Here is a 20197-nt window from a genome sequence, read left to right as displayed (position 1 = left end):
GGATGTCGAGGGTACAGTGCTGGGTAGCGAGCACTCAGGCTGCAGGTGCTGGGTGCCTTACAGTCACCGCCAACACCGATGCCCCGAGCCTTTCGCGCGAGCGCGTGTCCGGGGGTTTGCAGGGAGGTGATGCAGCCACCGACCTGTTTGCACAGAGCAGGACAGAGCGGCGAGGCTGCTTGGTGTGAGTCATGTCTTAGATGTTTGTAATTTTGTTTTTAGCTGTATTTGCAACAGTCCCCAGCTGTTACCTTTGGACTCCCTCTGGGTACTTCTATACTGGAGATAAAAGGGATAAAGCACTATTTTTTCGCTCTGTACACCATAGTCTGATATTATTTCATCCACTGCTTTATCTTCTGCCCCCAAGGAGATTATTTTTATGCTCTTCATCAGTGTAGTGACCCCCAACTGTTTTATGTTTATGCTCCCAGTGGTTGTTTGGCTTACCCTTGTCTGCTGATCCTCACAGATCTGTGTTTCTTCCCTGCCTGTGGAGGATTCTGAGCTAGACAAATGTAACTTCAATTTAGTTTTTTATTTTATTTGCAAAAGGAGAGATGAGAGGTCAAGTGCTGAAGTGGAGTCCAGTGCTTACGTAGGAGTGGGACCAAACAGTAGAGCCTATAGGAATAACAAGGCTCAATGGTGCAGGGGTGGAGATGCTCCTTCCCTTTTGAGGAGCATCCTACCAATGGTCTCATCCCACAGCCAGAGGTAGGAAATGCTTTTCGCTTGTGGCAGGCAGGAGCAGAGGTTTTTGGGAGCTGTTCCTTGCAAAAGACGATGGAGAAAGACTACATTTGACACAGCGAGAGACTCGGGCCTGAGTAACCCCCAGGCTGAGCAGACAGGCACAAGGAGCAGACGCGTGGGGTTGTGGTGCTTGTTTTGGCTGTGAATCTTCTCCCTCTCTCTGCTTGGGGTCCTTCTGCCACGTCACCGAACTCTCTTGATCCAAAGTCACCCTGGACTAGTAAGGACCAAGTCCCACAAAAACATTCAAGGCTCAAAACAAGCTTTTGGCTCATGACTCCCAGATTCTTACCCACCTTTGCCTACCTGCCTACCTACCCACCTGCCTTTTTACTGACCGAAGCCCAAAGCAACCTGGCTGCTGGCTGGGGTGTTGATGTGTGTTAATAGTGTGCTGTTCTGGCCCTTGCTCAGAGGGATACCTCAGAAAAGCATTACCCATTTTATGGTTAACCATTTTACTTTTAACCATTTGGCCCTTTGCCTGTACTTCAGGACCTTGGTGAATTTGGGTCGGGGCAATTAGTTCGCTCTACTGAAGTCAGCTGTGGATGGTGTAGTGCTGGGGTAATGCTTTCTAGGGACTCACCCAGTAACTTCTCTTCTTTTGTTTATATGAATATATGCACATTTCACGCTTCATCTTTCCTCTGCTATATTATGGAGTCGCGGGCAGCTGAGCGGCGCAATCAGCAGCACAAGATCTTACACAACATCTTCCATTTTAATAACACGAGGTTCATTTGAGATTGCAGGCGTCACAATACATTGGTTCAGACATGATCACTTCCACATTTATTTTTCTTGGGGAAGAGCTGAGGTTTCTCTCCATTAGTCTGCATGCCTTTGGTTGAGACTGTGCTTTGTGGACAGCAGATGTTCCTCTCTGGCTTGAGAGCCAAAAAGATTTAATGGAAGATCAAAAAAGTGATGCTTGTCCCAGCCCCCAGCAGATGGACCCCATCTGCTCCAGGCAGTTCCCATCGGGCCATGCTGGAGTGGAGGCAGCCAGTGTTGCCCCATTCAACCCCTCCACCCTGCTATTCACTGTAAGCACAAAACACGGAGTTGGCGACAAAGGAACAAAAAAGAGTGCTGTGGTAAACAAGGGTGAGGAATCTTCTAGAATTTCTTTTTCTTTGGCTTTTAAAAGAAAATTTGTAATTCATAATGTACATTAAGAAGAAGCATGTAGAATAATATTAAACTCATAAATGCCACCTTGAAACTGCAAGGTCAGTTTTGGCATCCTGGGTCCAACAAGTAGGGCAGGAGCAAAGCCACCCTTCCCCGTGCTCCTCCCAGCTTCAGAAGAGCAAAACATCTATGAAGAATGGTGCTGGCAGGAGTGTAGCTATGCGAAAACAGAGAGGAAGAGAGATACGAGCAACTTGTTATTCTCTAGATTTTGACAGATTGACTCTTTAACGTCCTCTCTGGGAATATCCTTTGGCATCCATCTCCATGGCTGTTTTTCACATTGCACTTCACGCAGAGATGGTCCAGCTACAGCACCCACATCTTCCCCAAAGCTCAGCATCGCCAGGGTCCGTGGCTTTCACATCGCCCCTCTTTAGTTCCTGGGCTCCCATAAAAGCCCTCTGTTTATTTCTCTGACCACACAGTTGTGTTTTAAGACCTTGTGGTTTATGACCAGTCAGGATCAAAGCTGGAAACGCTTCTGACTTTGCTGCTTTGCATTCATGTATATCTCAAAACATGGAGGGATCGTCTGCCAAGGGAACTAGAGGGTTCATACTGAGACAAGCTGGCTTGTAGGATGTAAGTATGACCTACAGCAAAGAGCCTTGGAGACCTACAGCAAAGAGCCTTGGAAACCTTCAGGATCAGGGTCCAGAGTAAAGCTAGACGAAGGGGGTGTGCTCTTGTGCAGAAGAGACCTAATTTCACATGCAGTTCTGCAGCAGCTGAAAACTCCTAGACTGGTGTGAAGCACTGTCTTCTTCATGTATGGCCTTCTCTCCTTTGCAGGATGCTGAGGAGGAGGAGTAGGATGAGGAGGAAGAAGTCATCGCTGCCTCGGTGGGGGATGGAGAGGGATGCTCGGTGCCACTGCAGCTCTGCTTGTGGCGGAGGAGGTGGGAGGCAGCCTGGGAAGTGCGGGCTCCACTCTGGGAACTGAGGTGCCGCCTCCCCCGGCACCACTACCGCTGCCAAACGGGGTGAGGGAAGGACCTTTCTTCTGGGTTGGCTCGTATTTTGGAGTGACATTTCCCCAGCAGCAAGAGGAGGGGAGGAAGGAAATCTTATTTGCCTATAAAAGGATTCCCTGCCTGCATCCCGTGTGTGGCATGTGACTGGGATGATAAGAGGGGAGGTGGAAATCCTGTAAACCATATCCCAGGGTGGGAGGCTCTTGCCTTCTGCTTTTCCCCTCTGCCTTTGATATCTCTGACCCTCTGACAGGTCCCTGGAGCTGCTCTGAAGAGAAATGCAAGGAGAAGCAAGCATTCCAATCACATTGACGCAACTCCGTTCCTTCAGCAAGCTATATATATTTTTATTTTATAGTCATTTGAACAGCGGAGAGTTTGGCAATAGTGACAGCCTCGAAGTGTGCACTCTGCATTTGTGTGTGTGTGTGTTTTGATCCCTCCAGCTTGGCTCTGCCACTTGACATCTTGGAAGACCCACCATCGTGCTGTTTTTAAACAAAGCAGCAAATTGAAATACCTCTCCCATGGGGTCCCCAGGAGCACCATGTCTTGGCACACCAGACCTGGCAGCGCAGGGGACATGACCCAAACTGGAGGGGTTATTACCAAGCTCTGATCTGCAAAGAACCATTGATACCTTTCGGCCAACAGCCAGCAAAGCTTCGTTAAGCTGTCAGGGTGGCCTGCACTTCTTTCCCATCATTGCTGTTTATTTCAATTTTATTTTTTTTCTTTAACTCTCTTCTCAGTAAAAAATTATGGAGTACAGACCTTCATCTGGGCATGACTTTATTGGCACAAACAGCGCTCAGCAGATTTATGTTTGCTGAGGACTGTGCCTGGATCAACAAAGACTGGAGTATTTCAGCTGGGTTTCCATCACTTAAACAGGGTGTATGATTCCTAAAGCTGCTAAAGTGAGTCTTCTTGGAGTTTATTTTCAATGGGCTTGTCTTTTACCCCTAATAACATTACATTTCTGTGATTTACCTAATATTTTCACCTTCTATTTCCAAGAAAACGTTTGACTGACTATGCTGTAAGTCATCACTGCTTCCCCCATGATGCTGGAGCAGAAATAAAGCTTCTGATGGGATTTTTTTTTTTTTTTTAAAGATCTTGGAATGGGTCTAGCTCTCCCACTGAAATCAGTGAAACTGGCTTCTGACTGATGAGAAAAGGACACAAAATGAGGAATGATTCCAGAAAGGATGCCCTTCTCAGTAAGTCAACCTGTGCTGTTACTTGCTGGCTCATTCATACACATAGTTGGACAAGTTGGACAACCTGTTGAGCAGCTGGTACTCAGCCAATAAGCCCAACTGTATATTTCAGTGCAAAGCAGGAGTAAATCCTTCTACCCATCGAGCCAGGACCTCGATCCCCAGGAGCCTGAATTGGGGCGCCGTGAGGGACGCGAAAATCAATCCCACGTACCTTGCTGTCTGGGCTTACGGGGAAGAAAGCGGGAACTACCTATGTTGGTGTCCCAATGAAGCTCAGCAAGATGGGAAAGGACATTGCAGAGCGACAGCCCCGGGCAGCTGAGGCGGCTGTTTGCCAAGCTGGACTGCTGCACTGGTTCTTTGCTGAAACAAATGAGCTGTCCTAATAAATTCCCTGTGTAAAAAAATATATCTATAAATCGTGCCTTAGTAAGAACAATGCAGCTGCTAATGGGGCTGGATGTGGCCAAACAAAATGCTCTAACGCTCTCTAATCTGATACCGAGCCGTGACGACTTTCTTTGGAAAGAGTGACTCTACTTGAACATGTGCGCGCGCGTGCATATGTACATGTATACGTACATGTATACGTACACATACTTATAGCTTTATAATCCTGCTGCCAAAGGGAGAAGACCCAGGTTGCGCGTGGGCAGGAGGGAGCCCCCGCCGCTACACAATCATGAACTGGCAGACGTAGGGCAGCTGGTCTTTGCACCTCTTGTCGAACCACTTGCCGATGGCGGCCCCCGACAAGGCGGCACAGTTTTCCAGCTTGCCACCGTCGGGCTGGGTGGTGATTTCAGTCTCCCAGTTCTTGTAGCGGATGGGGCCGCCCGTCATGTCGACCCACTTGCCCTCTGCCGCCATGTCGTTGAGGCCCAGCCAGATCTCCACCTCGGAGCCGATGCTCTTGCGCATGTAGTCATAGAGGGCATCGTTCTCCTCCCCGTTCTGAGGGGTGCTGAGCGTGCCGCCCTGCGAGATGCAGTTTTCGCTGGCCTCGTGGTACGTCTTGGTCTCCGAAAACGCAAGAAAGCATTTTAGATGAATTTTGGTGCCTTTCAGGCAAACTGAGCGGTTACCACACAGAACAAAAAGACAGAAAGGGAATTGGTTTTAAAAACAGCACCCAGGCAGAGGCAGTAGCAGCAGCAGCAAACGCAGCGGCCAAACTACAAACTTCTTTTCTTAGGCAGCACGGGAGTCCCAGGGGCCCTCTCCCTCCTACACAGGGCATGGCTGTGGGGACCTGCCTTCCCCATCTGCAAATGGTCGGGAAAAATGGACCTCGGGGTGCCCCCAGCACCCTCCTGGGCTCTGCCGCTGCCGGAGAAGAGGCACAGCGTGGTCCTCCCAACCCTTCCCCTGGCCTCGCTCTTCCCTGGCTGCTGCTATGCTTTCTCTGAGGAGTTTGTTGGAGGTCAGGTTTGTGATGGGCGCTGCTGGGTGTTGGGAGTGTTTTGGAAAAAAGCCTGCAATTTCAATTCAACCATCTTAATTATGCAAGCATCAGAAAAATGTCTTTTTTAATAGGCTTTGATGAGAAGTGTTGTGCTTGCATAGCTTGAGGTCTTCAGAGGAAATTTCTACTTGCCTCTGATTATATTGTTAAGAATATAATTTTTATTTATTTTTTTTAAGCTCTAAACCCTGAGAGAGCAGGCTACTGCAGCCAAACAATAACTAATCAGAGCCACGCAATAATATCCAAACCAATGAATGTGAGCTTGGAACTAAAGCCTTGATTTTGCTTGTGTTCCTTTTCTTTTAAGGAGAAAATTCTCCTTAACTTGCATTTTCATCTCATTTCTGTTTCATGTTCTGCAAATCCTTCTCCTATCAATGTCGGTGGAGTTTGTACAGAATAACCATGGAGCACGGCTGGAAGATGGACATTTTACAAACACGCTGTACGTGTTCAATGAAGCATGGTGAGACTGACCTCCATGAGTTTCCCTGGGTAATACCATGGTACGTATAAGAGACCAGGTCACCATTTCACTGGGGTTCAGACAAAAGGCTAAGCTACGTTTGACTGATGTACGGAATAATCCATTACCCGTCCCTCTGATTCATAAAGGAAAATGAATATTTGGCTTAGCGTCATAGAAATATTCACAGCTTTACAAACGGGAAGCACTTGCACATAAAGAGGGGGGCCATAGACTGCACAACTCATGGCATTAACTGCTTGAGGAGCTTCATCTGCCTGGAGGAATTGCAGCAAGTGCCCCAACTCCTTGTCACAGGGCACTTGGGCATCTCTTGTTACAGTGTGTGGGGCAATCGTAGCCACTTTATAAGCAGCTCTTCTCTCAAGGCAAAAGCCATGCCTCCTTTACCTGTCTGGAGTGCTTGCTTTTCCTTCAACAGAGCAACCTCCTGAGAGATGTTGTCAATCATGGCCTTCAGGTCTTCAATCATTTTGAGGCTCACACCATCTGCTGGAGAAAACAAGGGAAGAGCATATACATCGGCTGCGTCACCCGGGGAAGCAGCTGAAGCTGTTCCTATCATTGAAACTCCCCGTTTCACTGCCCTCAAAGACAAACAAAAGGGATCTGCAAAGTCAATGCCTGCCCCCTTGGACACCCATCAAAGCGAGTGTTTGCCTGCTAGTCTGGTTCCACCAGCAACCCAGTTTCCCCAGCTTGGTTTTTGGGGCTTTGCACCCCACGGGGCTTTGTGGGGAGATGGTCTCCAGCTGCTGCAGTGCTGGAGCGGGGGTCGCACACGTGAGCATCGCAAGGTGGAGCCCCTGTGTAGGGCACTCATCTCGGGTGGTGCTGCACTGGGGTCAAGCTCCCAAAATGCAGGAGGGTACCATATGATGCTGCCCTTCCTGAGCAGGAGTCCTGCCGCACACGAGTGTTTTGTGGAGAACTTAAAGCTGCTGCTGAATAGGATTTATTGTTTTCCTAAACTATTCAAAAACACATTATCTCTCTCTCTCTCTCTCTCTTCACAGCACACCTTCCTGGCTTTCCTTAAACACCCTAATGCATGATTTTCTCTGTATGCACCCCTTGCTGTGCCCTCACGTTAGTCTGCTTTCATGGGTGTGTTGGATGGAAAGCGTTTTGTTTGCCAGGCTGATGCTCAGCAGGAAGGGGCTGGAAGGGCTGCAGTACCTCCACTAGATCTGCCCCTGTACCATCAGCCCCCCCATCCCTCAGCCCACCCACCACACCATCCCTCAGGCCATCACAGCTGCCTCTGCCCTGCCTCTGCCTTCAGCATCCCCCATGCGGGTACCCAAAAATTGGCCAGAGCTGCTCTCCTGCCACGAGAAGAAGCCTCCTTAGCTGGGGAGTTGGTTGCACCCTGCTACTAAAGCCTACATCTTGCTAGGTGTGTCGCCTCTGCAATAGTTCCAACCACCTATTAATAGGTACTTGGATTTCTCCTGTTTAGGAGCAAAAGGACCATTGTATCTTGGAGGTGGTGGGAGATCAGATATTGAGGTGGTTTTATTCATTATGCTATCTCTGCTGCTCCTACTACTTTATCTTGCCTGGCGTAAGCTTCTGGTAGTCCTCATGGGGTGAAAAGAAAGGGGACGATTTGCCCATGAACACAGTAGGACAGGCTTCCTCAAGAGTCAAGGAGATGAGGAGCCGAGGCACCAAGCCAGGTAGGTGGGGAAGTGGCTTGGATGTGGAGCAAAACCACCAACCCAAAGATTACATGGTGCCGTGAATATGAAAAGCCAGACACATCAGGAGGAGGGCATTCAGCTGCTTTGCTCATTGCTTAATTATCCTTAATAGGTTCACTTAACACTGAGGCACTAGTTATTATTTTGGTGCCTTTGATGAAAACACTTTGTGGGAAACAGCTAATTAATGCTTTTTTTTTTTTTTTTTTTTTTTTCCTCCATGCAAGCCTCTCTTGCAGCAGAACAAACATCCCTTAGGTTTAAGTAACATCCAAGGGCCATGGCAGCACCCTGCCAATGAGTCTTGCTGGGGCAGCTCCTTATGTTGTTCCAGCCTGGTTTGCTGATGGGTTCCCATCTAGAGGGTCCTTGTCACACAAGATGGACACATCTCCTTGATAACTACCTAAGCACCCCATCCCTTTTCACCACCTAGTTTCCAAGCCCTGGGCCACAAGATGTTCCTGCAGCAGTGCGTTCATCGGGATGTTGCATGGAGAACAGGGAGTGGTTAATTTGCACTTCAGCTACGTCAGCAAACATCGAGTTTTCTGGTTTATTGCCAGAGGTTTTCATCTCTGCGCTGTCATTTCCTCAAGGCTCGCCGCCTGAAGCCCATGACCAAGGTTATTGGAGCTTGGGTTTGCTGCGAGTGAAGCCAGCGTGAGGGCTGCCAATGCCGCCCGTGGGACCTGGAGCAGGTCCTGGCGTGGCTAACCGTGAACAGCAGGATTAAGTGTGGGCAGAGGCAAGATGAAAAGGAGGTCACAATAGTCTGTTGGTTTGAAAGCCTGGCCAGTAACGTATTTGACACTGCAAATGGGAGCTCTTGCCTGTTTTTCTTTGTTCTAATTACATGCTGAACAACAACTGAATCCCTCTGAACTTCGTTTTGATTATTTAACTATCCCTATATGAAATTTGGACCTATATCTGGGTTGTTCAGCTTTGCCTGGGCAGGCATCATCTGGTTTGTTCCTATCCAAACAGGTTTCTGTCTCCTGACAGGGCAAGCATCACTCTGGTTCATAATGTCTGTCATCAAACCTCCCCGGCCATCGGTATTTCTTCTGACATCAGGCATTTCCCTGAATGTCCCGTCCAAAAAAGTCGGGTCCCGTATTGCAGTCTGTCCCTGGATCACAGGAAGGGACCGAACACACAAATGGTCACAGGCATTTTCTGGGAAGAGCACCCAGACTCCAAGATTACACAGGAATTTGGGGCAGCCTCGGGAGCGGTGCCCACATCAGCTCCTACCCGCTTGGTTTAAGCATCCGGACTCTGATGGCTGAGTCCCAATTACCTTAAAAACACACGAGAGCTATGCAAAGATGCTCCCTCCCATATCCCCAGCACCCTGCTGTGGCCGTGACCAAGGGCAGCCCCCCCCAGGGCTAGCAGGTCCCCAACCGGGGAGTTGGGGGGTGCCACTGCCCACCGTGGCTCCTGCACCCCCCCAGGCACCCTTTTGGGCGAGACTCCCATGGCTGTCAGAGGAGGCAAATCCCATCTGCTCCCCAAGATATCAGGGTGCAGGGAGAGTTTGCTGAGCTGCTGCGTCTGGAAAAATCACTGGGGAGCAATTTGAAGGGGAAAAAAACCCCCAACAGCAGGCAGAGTGAATATGTTGTCTCAGCATTTTCTAAATGTTATGGTTTGGCTTTTTGATGTTGAAACAGCACCATTTTTGTTCTGAAGCAGATCCAAATGTAAGCAATAATTACAAAAAAGAAGAGAAAACAAAACAAAAGGGGGGGGGAACAAAGGGAAAAAAGAGAAAATAAACTTGGCTCAAATTATCATTTTCTTTTCTAACATTTGTGGCTTGGCAGCACAGATTAAAAAAAAAATAAATCCAGCCAAACCCCCCAACCCTCCAGTGGCTTCACACTGCAGGATGCTCCCTGGTGAAGAGCAGGGGGTGAGCTGGGATTGGGGGGGGGGCTGGGATGGGGACGGGATGGGGATGGGGCCAGCGGCCGAGCCCCGGCCCCTGCGGCGGGTGGGCAGGCATGTGGCGAGGGGCTGGGGGAAAAGAGGAGGGGGATTTTTAGAGCTTTCCTCCTTCTTCTGCCACCCCCTGGCATTGATAAAAATCAGAAAAATGTTAACCAAGAAATGCTGGAAGTTTCCAGTAAAGGCAGGGCAGCTGACCCACTGCAGGGCTTTGAAAAGAAACCCCAAAACTCTCAGGAGAAATTGCCACCAGTGGTTGCAGAGGGCTCGATTTTCAGAAAAAAAAAAAAAAAATTGTGTGCCCCCCCCCCGAAAAATGTTTTTAAATTGGAACCCAATTTTCCTGTCGAAAAGGTGATTTTTCTCCCAGTTTCTCATCACCAATGGGTTACAAACAACAGTTCCAGTGACACAGAAAGAAAAATAAAAGTTCTAAATAACTCATCTCTCTCTCCTGGTACATCCAGTAAGTGCAATGCACGTATGTACCCCATACCAGCCCAAGGGGGAATTTTTGCTCTAGAAAACAGCCACAGACCAGAGATGTGGAATATGCAGCTATGCGGTAATTTCATAGAAAGATCTAATGGGAGAAAAAGGAGAAATTTCTCAAGGACAGGATCTGATGAAAATAGCCACCGGGTGAGTGTAGAGCGCAGCCAGGCCAAGCGAATTCCTGGGATGCTTCTTCCTCGCTCCCCACTTCGTTCCAAGCAGCCAAGCGCCCGCCAGGAGCAGTCCAAGCCCACACGATTGCAGTCGGACACATCAGGCAGGCTCACACGCCACCGGGCTGCAACGCAGGCAGCTGCCTTACCTGCCTTCTCCTATAATTAACGTGCATTGAGTCGGAGGGAGAAAGGATGGGACAGTAGCAAGAAAAGAGAAAGAAAAAAAACCCCAAACACTAGGGAAAAGAAAATTTAGGCATCTTTTTGTGTGCATTACCCTCTGGTAAGCCTGAGTAGTCACAGCTTGCGTACGGCTTGACATACACCCGGGGCAAGTGTTTTAAAATGAAGATGCATGTTGATATTTAATGGCTTATATATTATCTGCCTACTCTTGTCTCCAAATCTACAACAGCTGCCTGTCATCTGCCACTAATTTGCTTCTGAAAAATGAATGAATAGGAGTAGGGGGTCATAGAAAGGGAGATTTGAATAGAGGAAAAGTTTGGAGTGAACCTTAGCGATAACATGGAAAATATGTTGTCCTCTGAAGTTCAGACCAACCTGTCCTATCCAATTTACTCAAGGTAGGAACCCGCCAAAACATTTCAATATCCTTGCTGTTTTACAGAATGGCTACCCACTCATTCCCACGGGGGGGCGGGGGGAAAAGACACTTTATTAGGTTTTTAGATGCTTTTTAAAAAGTTGCACGAAAGCTCTATTAACTGCCTAAATGACCAGGTGAATTCCATCCCCCCCAAGCCCCACCGGGTTTTCTTGCCGGGAAGGTGCTGCTGCTCCTTACCTTTCTTGGAAGCCACCGGTTTTTGCCGGACTTTGGAGTTTTGCTGGCCGGAGACCTGGGCAAGAGAGAGGAGGCAGAGGAGCAGGCAGGCTCCCCGGAGCGCCATGCCGCTGCCGTCCGGTGCCGAGCGGAGGTGGAACGGCTCCGCTCTGCCCTCAGACAGCCGGCTTAACACCGGCTGGAATCAGAAATGGCTGTCCCAGAAAGCCGCCCGCTGAGCCCTGGCCAGAGGCAGCCTCCCGGCCCCGGGGGGGGCTCTGGCAGCTCCGGCCAACGCTGAAAACATCCCAGCGGGTTTGCATTTCTTAGCATGCTGCTTGTTTTTGTTTTAAAAAAAAAAAAAAAGGAAGAAGGGAATGAATCTACTGCAAGTCTGCTAAGCTAAACATAAGGAAAGGCTGTGGAATGATTTCCTATGGATTTTAGCAAAATGCCACGGGTTTGATCTCATGCGTCAGTGGCGGCAACGACGATGTGAGTGAGGTGTGAAACTGAGTTTGGGTGGCCGAGGGAACAGAGGGGGCCAGCCTGCGGGGCTGCCCGCAAGGGATGCAGTGAGCACCACCAATGGTGGAGGGACCATATGGGGGGGCCTGAGCACCCCAGCCCCTGCCACAGCACGATGGACGCCCTGCATGGAGATTTCTGGTAAATTCTCCCAAATTTACGTTGCAGCATACTGCTTCACTCCATGCCCACGTGGGGTGGCTTGGTGGCACCCTCCCTCAGCTGTGGGACCTGCCTGGGGCTGGGGACAGCATTTGCCCCCCTTTTCCTTGCAGCGACAGGGCAAGGGCTCCCAGCCCTGGACTCGAATTCCCAGCCCTGGGGCAGCTCCAGCATAAATCATTGTCCTCGGGGGGGGGGGGGGGTGGGGGTGTGAGGACAGCTGCATTGTCCATACTGTCCCCGGGACTGTGTTTTGGCAGACCTGGGCAAAAGCATGGATGAAGAAAGTTGGGAACACGTTTGACCTGCTACCGCAGATGTCCCACTAAGAGGAAGGCTGCTCCATCTCCCTACCAAGCGCATTGCATCTGCCTGGTGCACGACCGCTTCCCTCCCTCCCTCTGCAGTACTCACACCTTTGAGAGTCAAAATCTGCAGGTGCTCTTTGCACTTAAGAAACCTGGCACGCACCAGGGTCGATAATCCAAAGTATCTCGTGGCCAGGACTGTCAAAGCACCGAGATGCTTCATGAGGCACGGCAGCTCTGAAAAGCTGGTTGATGCTTCACACCTACCACCCTGGAGTCAGGCTGAGTACACGGGGGGGTCCTCCCTGGGGTCAACCGAGTGGTTAGGTAATCAAAAATAATTAGAAATTTGGGTCTTCATCCAATTTTGGGAACGTTCAGGCTTCTAAATACCCCAGAGCTGTAACAGAAGACCGTGATGTGCTGGACTTGGGATGGAGGGAACACATCCCACTGAGCCATTTGTCCCAAGTCCCCCTTGCAGGGTCTCTGCCTGATTTCAGCAAAGTCCAGCTGGTCCAAGAGCAGCCCTGCAGCCTAAATCAAGACCACCGCCTCATTTTTTGGGTGCTGGGGTTTTTCAGCAGCTGCAGCACAAGCAGGTGAGTCTTGCCTGCAGGAGGAACAGGAACCTTTGAGCAAGTGGAGGAAATTCCTGTAGAGAGGGGAAAGGACGGAAAGGCATTTTGAAGAACAAAGAGCTCTGGGCATCAGCCATTAACCTTAAATCTTTTTCTGAAAAATTAAGGCAAGATGCCACCCAGCACAGTGTGAACCATTGGTGTCGTAGGCACATAAAAAGTCTGAGATAAACGGGGGTGTGGCTGGAAAAAGAGCTGCCGTGATTTAGTTTGGCCATAACTCTGTTACCCTGCCTCACACTTTGGCTGAATAAGGAAAACCCTGCCCTTATATGCTACCTGAATAGAGCTCCTCTGCATTCCAAACTTTTGAAGCCAAGGACGAATGGGTTTGATTTTCACTCCCTTTTATCACACACAGAGCCTCACTCTGATTTAAGCCAGAGAATATATATTTCAAGGATTGACCGTTCTACCTGGACTATGCCAAAATGGGATGGAGCCCAAGAGATGCCAGACACATATACGTTCCCTTCTCTTGACACTTGAGTAGCACTGACGTATCCATCCAAAGCACTTATGGTAACTCAGCACCTCCCAGTTTTCCTTGGCTCCAGATCTGCTCGCCTGCCTTTGCTTTGATTCATGTTCTGCCACGCTGGGGAATCAGAATCACAGAATGGTTTGGGTTGGAAGGGACCTCAAAGATCATCTAGTTCCAACCCCCCTGCCATGGGCACGGACACCCTCCACTAGACCAGGTCACCCAAAGCCTCACCCAACCTGGCCTTAAACACTTCCAGGGACGGGGCATCCACAACCTCTCTGGGCAACCTGTTCCAGTGCCTCACCACCCTCACAGTAAAGAATTTCTTTCTAACATCTAATCTAAATCGACCCTCCTTCAGCTTAAACCCATTACCCCTTGTCCTGTCACTACACTCCCTGATAAACAGTCCCTCACCATCTTTCCTGTAGGCCCCTTCAGGTACTGGAAAGCTGCAATTAGATCTCCCCGGAGCCTTCTTTTCTCCAGGCTGAACAACCCCAACTGTCTCAGCCTGTCCTCATAGGAGAGGTGCTCCAGCCCTCTGATCAGCTTCGTGGCCTCCTCTGGACTCAGTCCAACAGCTCGATGTCAAAAAACCCCAAAATGCTCCCATTGCTGTGCATGTGAAACAGATGGCTCTGATGGGGAGTCTGATGGTGATCCCCAGCCACAGGTTTCTGGGTGGCTGGGACCTGCGGGAGCATTGCGCTTCTCTGATTCCCCAGCTGAAATGAGAAGGGCAGGAGGTTAGCTCTTCTCTGAGCGCGAAGGTCCCCACGCTGAAGGTCTGCAACCAAAAGGGCTTCTCTCCATGCGCCAGCCAGCAGGTCCCGTGCTGGATGCCACCGTAATTTTTCTTGAAAAAGAGCAAAATGAAAAGTAGACTTAAACAGCTTGTCTCTAGCTGTCATACCTCTTTGCAGGGGACTTCGCTACATCTGGCTCATGTAGGCTGAAAAAAATAAATCCCTGACACTGTAAAAGCTCATGAAGCCACCTGACAGGAGCAAGCTGAAGTGTTGCCACAACGGGTGCAGAGCAGGGATGCTATGGGGAAGGGCCACCTAAAATCTGGAGGGCCCGTGCCTGTACTGAGCCCACCTTCTGCCCGGGCTCCTGCTGAAGGCAGAGGCTGCGGTTCCAATTAAACAACGGGGCTATCAACGGTCCTTTGTAAATTGACTCTTTGGGCAGATATCATGCTTTTGAGATCCCAATGATTCACGCTTCTTATGTAAGGGAGGCGTGGGAGGCGGGTAGAGGTAATCCTTTTTATTAGATGAACTAATACAACTGGAAGACGGCAGCGAGGTTTTGGCCACACGAATCCTTCCCCTCTGGGGCTGAAAGAGAAGCAGCAAATGTCAGAGCTGAGGAGCGACAGCTGGGAGGCTCGTGGGGCGCATACAGCCCATTGGAGAGCAAGGGAGCGGGCACCAGGGGAAAGAGAGCAGCAGCTGATTCATGGAAGGGTTAAGGAAAAGGAGAAAGGCTATAATTATGCCAAGAAACCAGGCTTTTGTCCATGATTTTTTAAATCTGTACAATTATGGATTTTACTTCCCAGTAAAAGCACTTTACTCCCTGGTTTCAAGCCTGGTCTCCTGGTAGCTCCTGTTAGCTGTAAGGAAACTGGTTTGAGATGAAGAAAAGAGGGCAGAAGAACGTATGCTTATGGAAACTGTCCCAGGGCCGCAGGGAAGCAGTCAGAAAAGTTTACGTGGCTTTGGGAAACCCAGTAAGTAGTCTGCGGTGCTGAATTTGGAAGGCTTTCAGTTAGCAAAACAGTGGCTGGAATAAGCCCATGAAAGGAAGCTGGATGCTCCTGGCAATGATGCAGACCTGTGATTTCGTGCCCAGCTAGGCAAGGAAATGGGCAGCGAGATCAGAGGCTATTTTGATTCGGCTCCTAGGAAATGAGCAAGTATCGCCAGGACAAGAAATGAGGCAGCGCCACTGCACAATGGCTGGAAAGTGGAAGGGTGGACTAGATAACAGTATTCACACGGTTATTATCAAGATAGGCAATTACCAGCCCTGGTTTTTCAAGGCTAAGTTACAGGTTCAAAGGCAGGCCACCGCAACGCCAAATGATTCTTGCTTTCCCTGCAGCCCCTCTCTGCCGGGAAGGCTCCCGCCTCCCTTGCTGGCACTGACAGCAGGAACGCAAAGGGGAGACCCAAAAGTGGGTTTCTTACCTCTACTGCCTTCACTGAATCCACTCTGCAGGGGGAGGATCCACGTCTCAGCGGTGCCACCGTAAACTCAAAGAGGAACAGGAGAGAAACAGTGGTGGGCAGTAAAAAACATGCTGCAAGGAAGTGGGGCTAACAGAAGAAAATCTCTGATATTAATTAGCTGCTGCCTGAACTCGTGCTGGCATCATTCCTGATTTCCACCAGCATAAACATCAGAACAGGTTAAAATGGAAAGAGCCGAATCTATGGATCATTGTTTTTGAGACCAACCAAGAAGAAATGCGATAATAGTTCAGGAAAGGGTGGTTTTCATAAGGACAATGATGGGGAAAACCAAGGAGTCAGCACTTTGCCAAAACGTTATCCCCAGCACCAACTTTAGGAAATTGGCTCTGAGCCTAAGGAGGGAGCCTTCCCATCACATCCCATGGCAAGCACGGCTCACATCCCTACCCCACATTCACCAAGGGTCACAGGACAGAAGGATTTGTGCTAAAGGACATCCTGGGCCTTAAACTGGACCTAAATGTGAAGAACTTGAGTTGAAGTGCTGTCAGCTATTCAAAATCCTGTTTGCAAAAGGAGCTGCGTGAAAGGACTCACCCTCCCTTCTGCTTGGAGCATGCAGCTCCTGTGGGCTAGGGTTAAACCTGGCTGTCTTCACCGCTTTGCTTTTCTGCCCATCATCCATGTCCCAAAGTCCAACCAGCCAAAGGAAAACTGTAGTCAAGCGTCTAAATCTAACACCAAAACTCTGGAGAAATTCCTAACTGTGTAGGATTGCTGAGCAGGCTGCACGAAACCGACTGTCTCGGCATCAATTCAAGTGAAGTCAGCGTTGAAATTAAAGTCAGTATTTTAGGACTGGCAGGCAGACGGCAGTTCTGCCAGCTTACGATCTTCTTGCACGTTGTTCTCACCTTGGAGCGACTGGTTTGCTTTCATATGGCTGTGGATGCTGATTAGGGATGTAGAATTTCAGCATCAGCCTTATAAATGTCTTAATTTTTTCAATTTAGAGTAAAGGTTGAGTGATCAGACAACAGGAAGAAAACAATCCATGCCCTTGAAAAGCCTCATCAGATTAAAGTTGGTCTCTGAAGGGAAAGGAGAGAAGTAGGACTTAAGTCATAACTTTTCAACCCATAGGTTTCCAACCCTGGAGATACCAAAACTTACCATTTGCCAAAACACAACAAGAAGGAATAGTGAGAGTGCTCCTCTGGAAGGGAGGACCTGCAGGCTGGTGGCTCTGACTACCTCCGACACCCAAGGACAACTGGCTCAGCTGTGGTCCCCACCACGCCAGCTGGGTGGAGGAGGGCCTCTGTATGTCAGAAAGCAGCTGAGATTTCATTCCCTTCCCCCCACCCCCCAAGGTATTAGCTAAGGGTCCGCAGTAACTACGATCTTCTGAGTCTAAATCAAGGAGATCAAATCTGATCTACAAATGGATGTGAAAACTCAGGAGTGTCTGTGCTGCTGATCCTGCCCTAATCTTGAGAACAGGATAGCAACAGAGGTGTTCGTAGAGGTTGTGAGATAACTACAGCCTTATTGAAAAGTGTTCCAGTTAATGAAATTGAGGTTGAAACCATCACCAGGGAGTCATTAACAGCAGCATGGCTGAGATCCTCACGTCGTTTTGCAGGAGCAGCAAAAGGGTCTTTGTTAGTGGATAGCTAGAAATGCAGCTGATCCAAAGAAAAAGTGAGGCATCGCAGTGTGGGGAGATGGGTACCAAAGTTCCCTGCTGTGGCCAAGGAAAAGGAGCGAGAGACCAGACACTGAAAGTGCCAGCCTGAAACCAGCCGCTGACACCTGCCTCTGCAAGGCACAGCTCACAGGAACATCCACATTTTGCCTCAGAGGGAACAGCTGCCTCACACCGGCAGGGAGTGCAAACAGGCAGGAGCGTACTAGGACAGGAGGCATTGGGGAACAGGGAGGAACAACAGCACGGAGGCTGACGGCTGAAGAGCTTCGGTTCCAGTTGCAGGCCTGCACTTTGCTCAAGCGTGTTAAAGGAAAGGAGGGAACAAGGCTCTGGGGTAAGGACTGGAGCACTCTCCTCTCAGGTCTTACCAAGTCGTGCTGACTTCTTCCCCCCACTCTGCGGCTGCTTACTACAGGCAAAGTAAACCAGTGCCACAGCAGGGCTGGAGAACATCCCTCTGCTGAGGAGGGCAGTGGCATCTGCTGAAGTTTAAAAGTTGGAGACAGTCCTAGAGGAGGTGGTAAATCCCCATTAACACCCATTTACAGAGAAAATGCAGAAGCTCCATGAGGTATTATCTACATCAAATCAAGGTGCCGAGCCTCTCAAAAGGAGACTTGCACACTCCAGTCCCACGAGCTCACTTGTGGCTTCCACTAACTTGTCTTTACAACAAGTCTTTACAACTGAAGCAAGTTTTCATAAAGCCCAACTGCGGATGGCACTGCCCCTCTCCTCCCCACTGCCTCAACCCCTGCCCTCAGGACAGAACAAGCTCCCCTCTTCTTCCCAAACTACACAACTGCAATGTTGAACCATTACTGTAGCTGTGAAATGTTGGCTGATGGAATTCTTGGGCTTGGTAAATCTGCTGTGCATCACCCTGAGCATAAACTCAGATCTGGAGGAACACAAGAAGCAAACCAGCCAGGTCCACTGAGCTACAGCCTTGCCCTCTTCTGATTCAAGGGGACTGTCCCTGTCAAACAGACCTTTAGGCTGGAATACATGGGGAAGAAAAGAGAAAAGAAAAAAAAGAAAAAAAAAGTTAAATTGTGGCTGGGTGCACTTTAGGCACCACAAGTACAAGCCTAGCAGGAGTTGCTAGACTCCTCATCTCCAGTACACAGCTTTCAACCTCTCGACACTCCCAGCAGAAGCAATTAATTTCTGGGACAAACAGAGAACTATCCCACTCCACAGATGTTTCCTCTTAGTTCTACTGGACTCGAGTCAACGAAAACGTGGCAATATCTGCACAGCAACACATGGAACTTTCCACCAGCCCAGATGGGAACAGGAGCAGTCTCAGTTGAAGCCTCTATTAAAAATCTAACTGCTATTTTTGCTTGGGATTGAAGGGAGAGGTTAAAGAGAGCTAAGAAAATAGAAATGGGCAGCATAGCCCTTAGCATGCCTGAGAACCACAGTCTCAAAGATTTCTTGGCAGAGGTTGTATCAACCGGGAGAGCTGTAGGCCCTTTTACCCCCGTCAGAGCTTTGTTTATCTATTTGGGATATGAGTTGGTAGCAGCAAACCTCCAGGGGCAGCTGAGACCAACTAGCAGCTATGTAATACTTTTGGCCGGGTTTTTTATTTGTATCTCAGGGGTAGAAGCAGCCCCAGTCTGAATCGGGGCCACACTTCACCCCACTGCTTTTCAATGCCAACAGATGGGAGGTAGCGAGTGTGGAAGCAATAGGGCCCCTTGAAGACCCCCAGTTCACTCTGTGGCTGCTTACACAGCTACAGACGCCCTGTGGGGAGGATGTGCATGGTTAGAGGAGGCACTGCAGATACTTGCACCATGTTAATTTACACTTACACTCTCAGAAAGTGCTTGGTACCAAGTATTTTGTGATTGGGGTAGCCATTTCTGTATACACAGCTGCTCCACAGGTTTCCCTGTGCTAGCAGCAGACACAGATGCTCAGGTAGCAAGAGTTTGCTTTTTAGGTGTCTTGAGCACATAGCCTAGATCTCAGAAGGGCTAATTATTTGCCATCCTTAGTAAAAAGTGGAGAGAGAATGCAAATGTATTTACCTCCACAGAGGTGTCAGTTAACATGCTTGAAACACAGTAAGGTTTCTTCCCTCCCACCCCAGCTCTCATAATCATCAATTTAAAATTAAAAGGATCTGGAGAGAGGACAAAAAGCATCTTAAATGATGTAACTTGCAAAATGCTTGGAGATCCTTCAGCTGGAAGGCTATATAGAAACAGACTATTATTACCATGTTACAAAATTCACCCTGGAAGTAACTCTGGGCAGCCTTTTGGTATCCAACCACAAATCTGTAATAGAACAGGCAATGGCTATTCAGAGAACGGCTGTGGTTTAAGACTTGCAATCCTCATTTAGATTAACCATTTTCTGAAACACACGACCAAACAAAAACTGCCTGTGGTAAGTCTACGGTACTGTAAATAGTTTTTCTCCCTTCAGTTTTCTTTCTTTCTACATTCTTACAAGTAGCTTTGCATGGCAAGGAATGGATCACAGCTTCTGTAAAGCTGATGTCAGGTTAGTCTTTGCTTCACATAGAAAAACTCTACTGGAGTGATTGAAGATGATATGTATCGTCACTTCTTGCCTGTATTACTACGTAGTGCTATCATAACCTACCTAACTCATTACTTAAGGTTCTGAAAAAATCCCACCTCTTCAAAATGGACATCTTGGGCAAATTTTGTATTTTTTTTTAACCTGCTTGTTATAGTAGTGGCTACACATATCTGAAATACATAGTAGTATTGCAGTCACCTTGAATAATTATGTGAGTGAGCTCTAGGAAAAGGGCTGAAGAGATCTGGGGACCTTAAGTATGCCATATCTTTTAATGTGATCGTGATTATTAGTGTGAGCCTTAACATGTTTTGCCCTGTATCTACAGCTCTCCTTCAGCAAAACCCC

The 20197-nt window shown here is 48.9% G+C and overlaps 1 protein-coding gene across 2 annotated transcripts; it reads right to left on the bottom strand.

Moving 5' to 3' along the window:
• Window positions 1–4001: 4001 nt before the first annotated feature.
• On the bottom strand, window positions 4002–11530 carry CLEC3B (C-type lectin domain family 3 member B). Of its 2 annotated transcripts, none has more exons than XM_054818203.1 (3): window positions 11259–11530; window positions 6505–6603; window positions 4002–5232 (listed from the first exon to the last, which is right to left on the bottom strand). In XM_054818203.1, the coding sequence occupies exons 1-3, from the start codon at window positions 11362–11364 to the stop codon at window positions 4832–4834; spliced, it is 606 nt and encodes a 201-aa protein (XP_054674178.1). In that variant the 5' UTR covers window positions 11365–11530; the 3' UTR covers window positions 4002–4831. The 2 variants fall into 2 exon arrangements, with proteins under 2 accessions (XP_054674178.1, XP_054674177.1); XM_054818202.1 differs by having other exon boundaries at window positions 6505–6606; window positions 11259–11521.
• Between the last annotated feature and the right edge of the window lie 8667 nt (window positions 11531–20197).

The sequence above is a fragment of the Grus americana genome, chromosome 2 (genome assembly GCF_028858705.1).
Source record: "Grus americana isolate bGruAme1 chromosome 2, bGruAme1.mat, whole genome shotgun sequence".
NCBI classification, from domain to species: domain Eukaryota; kingdom Metazoa; phylum Chordata; class Aves; order Gruiformes; family Gruidae; genus Grus; species Grus americana.
This window is presented reverse-complemented; position numbering and strand designations above follow the sequence as displayed.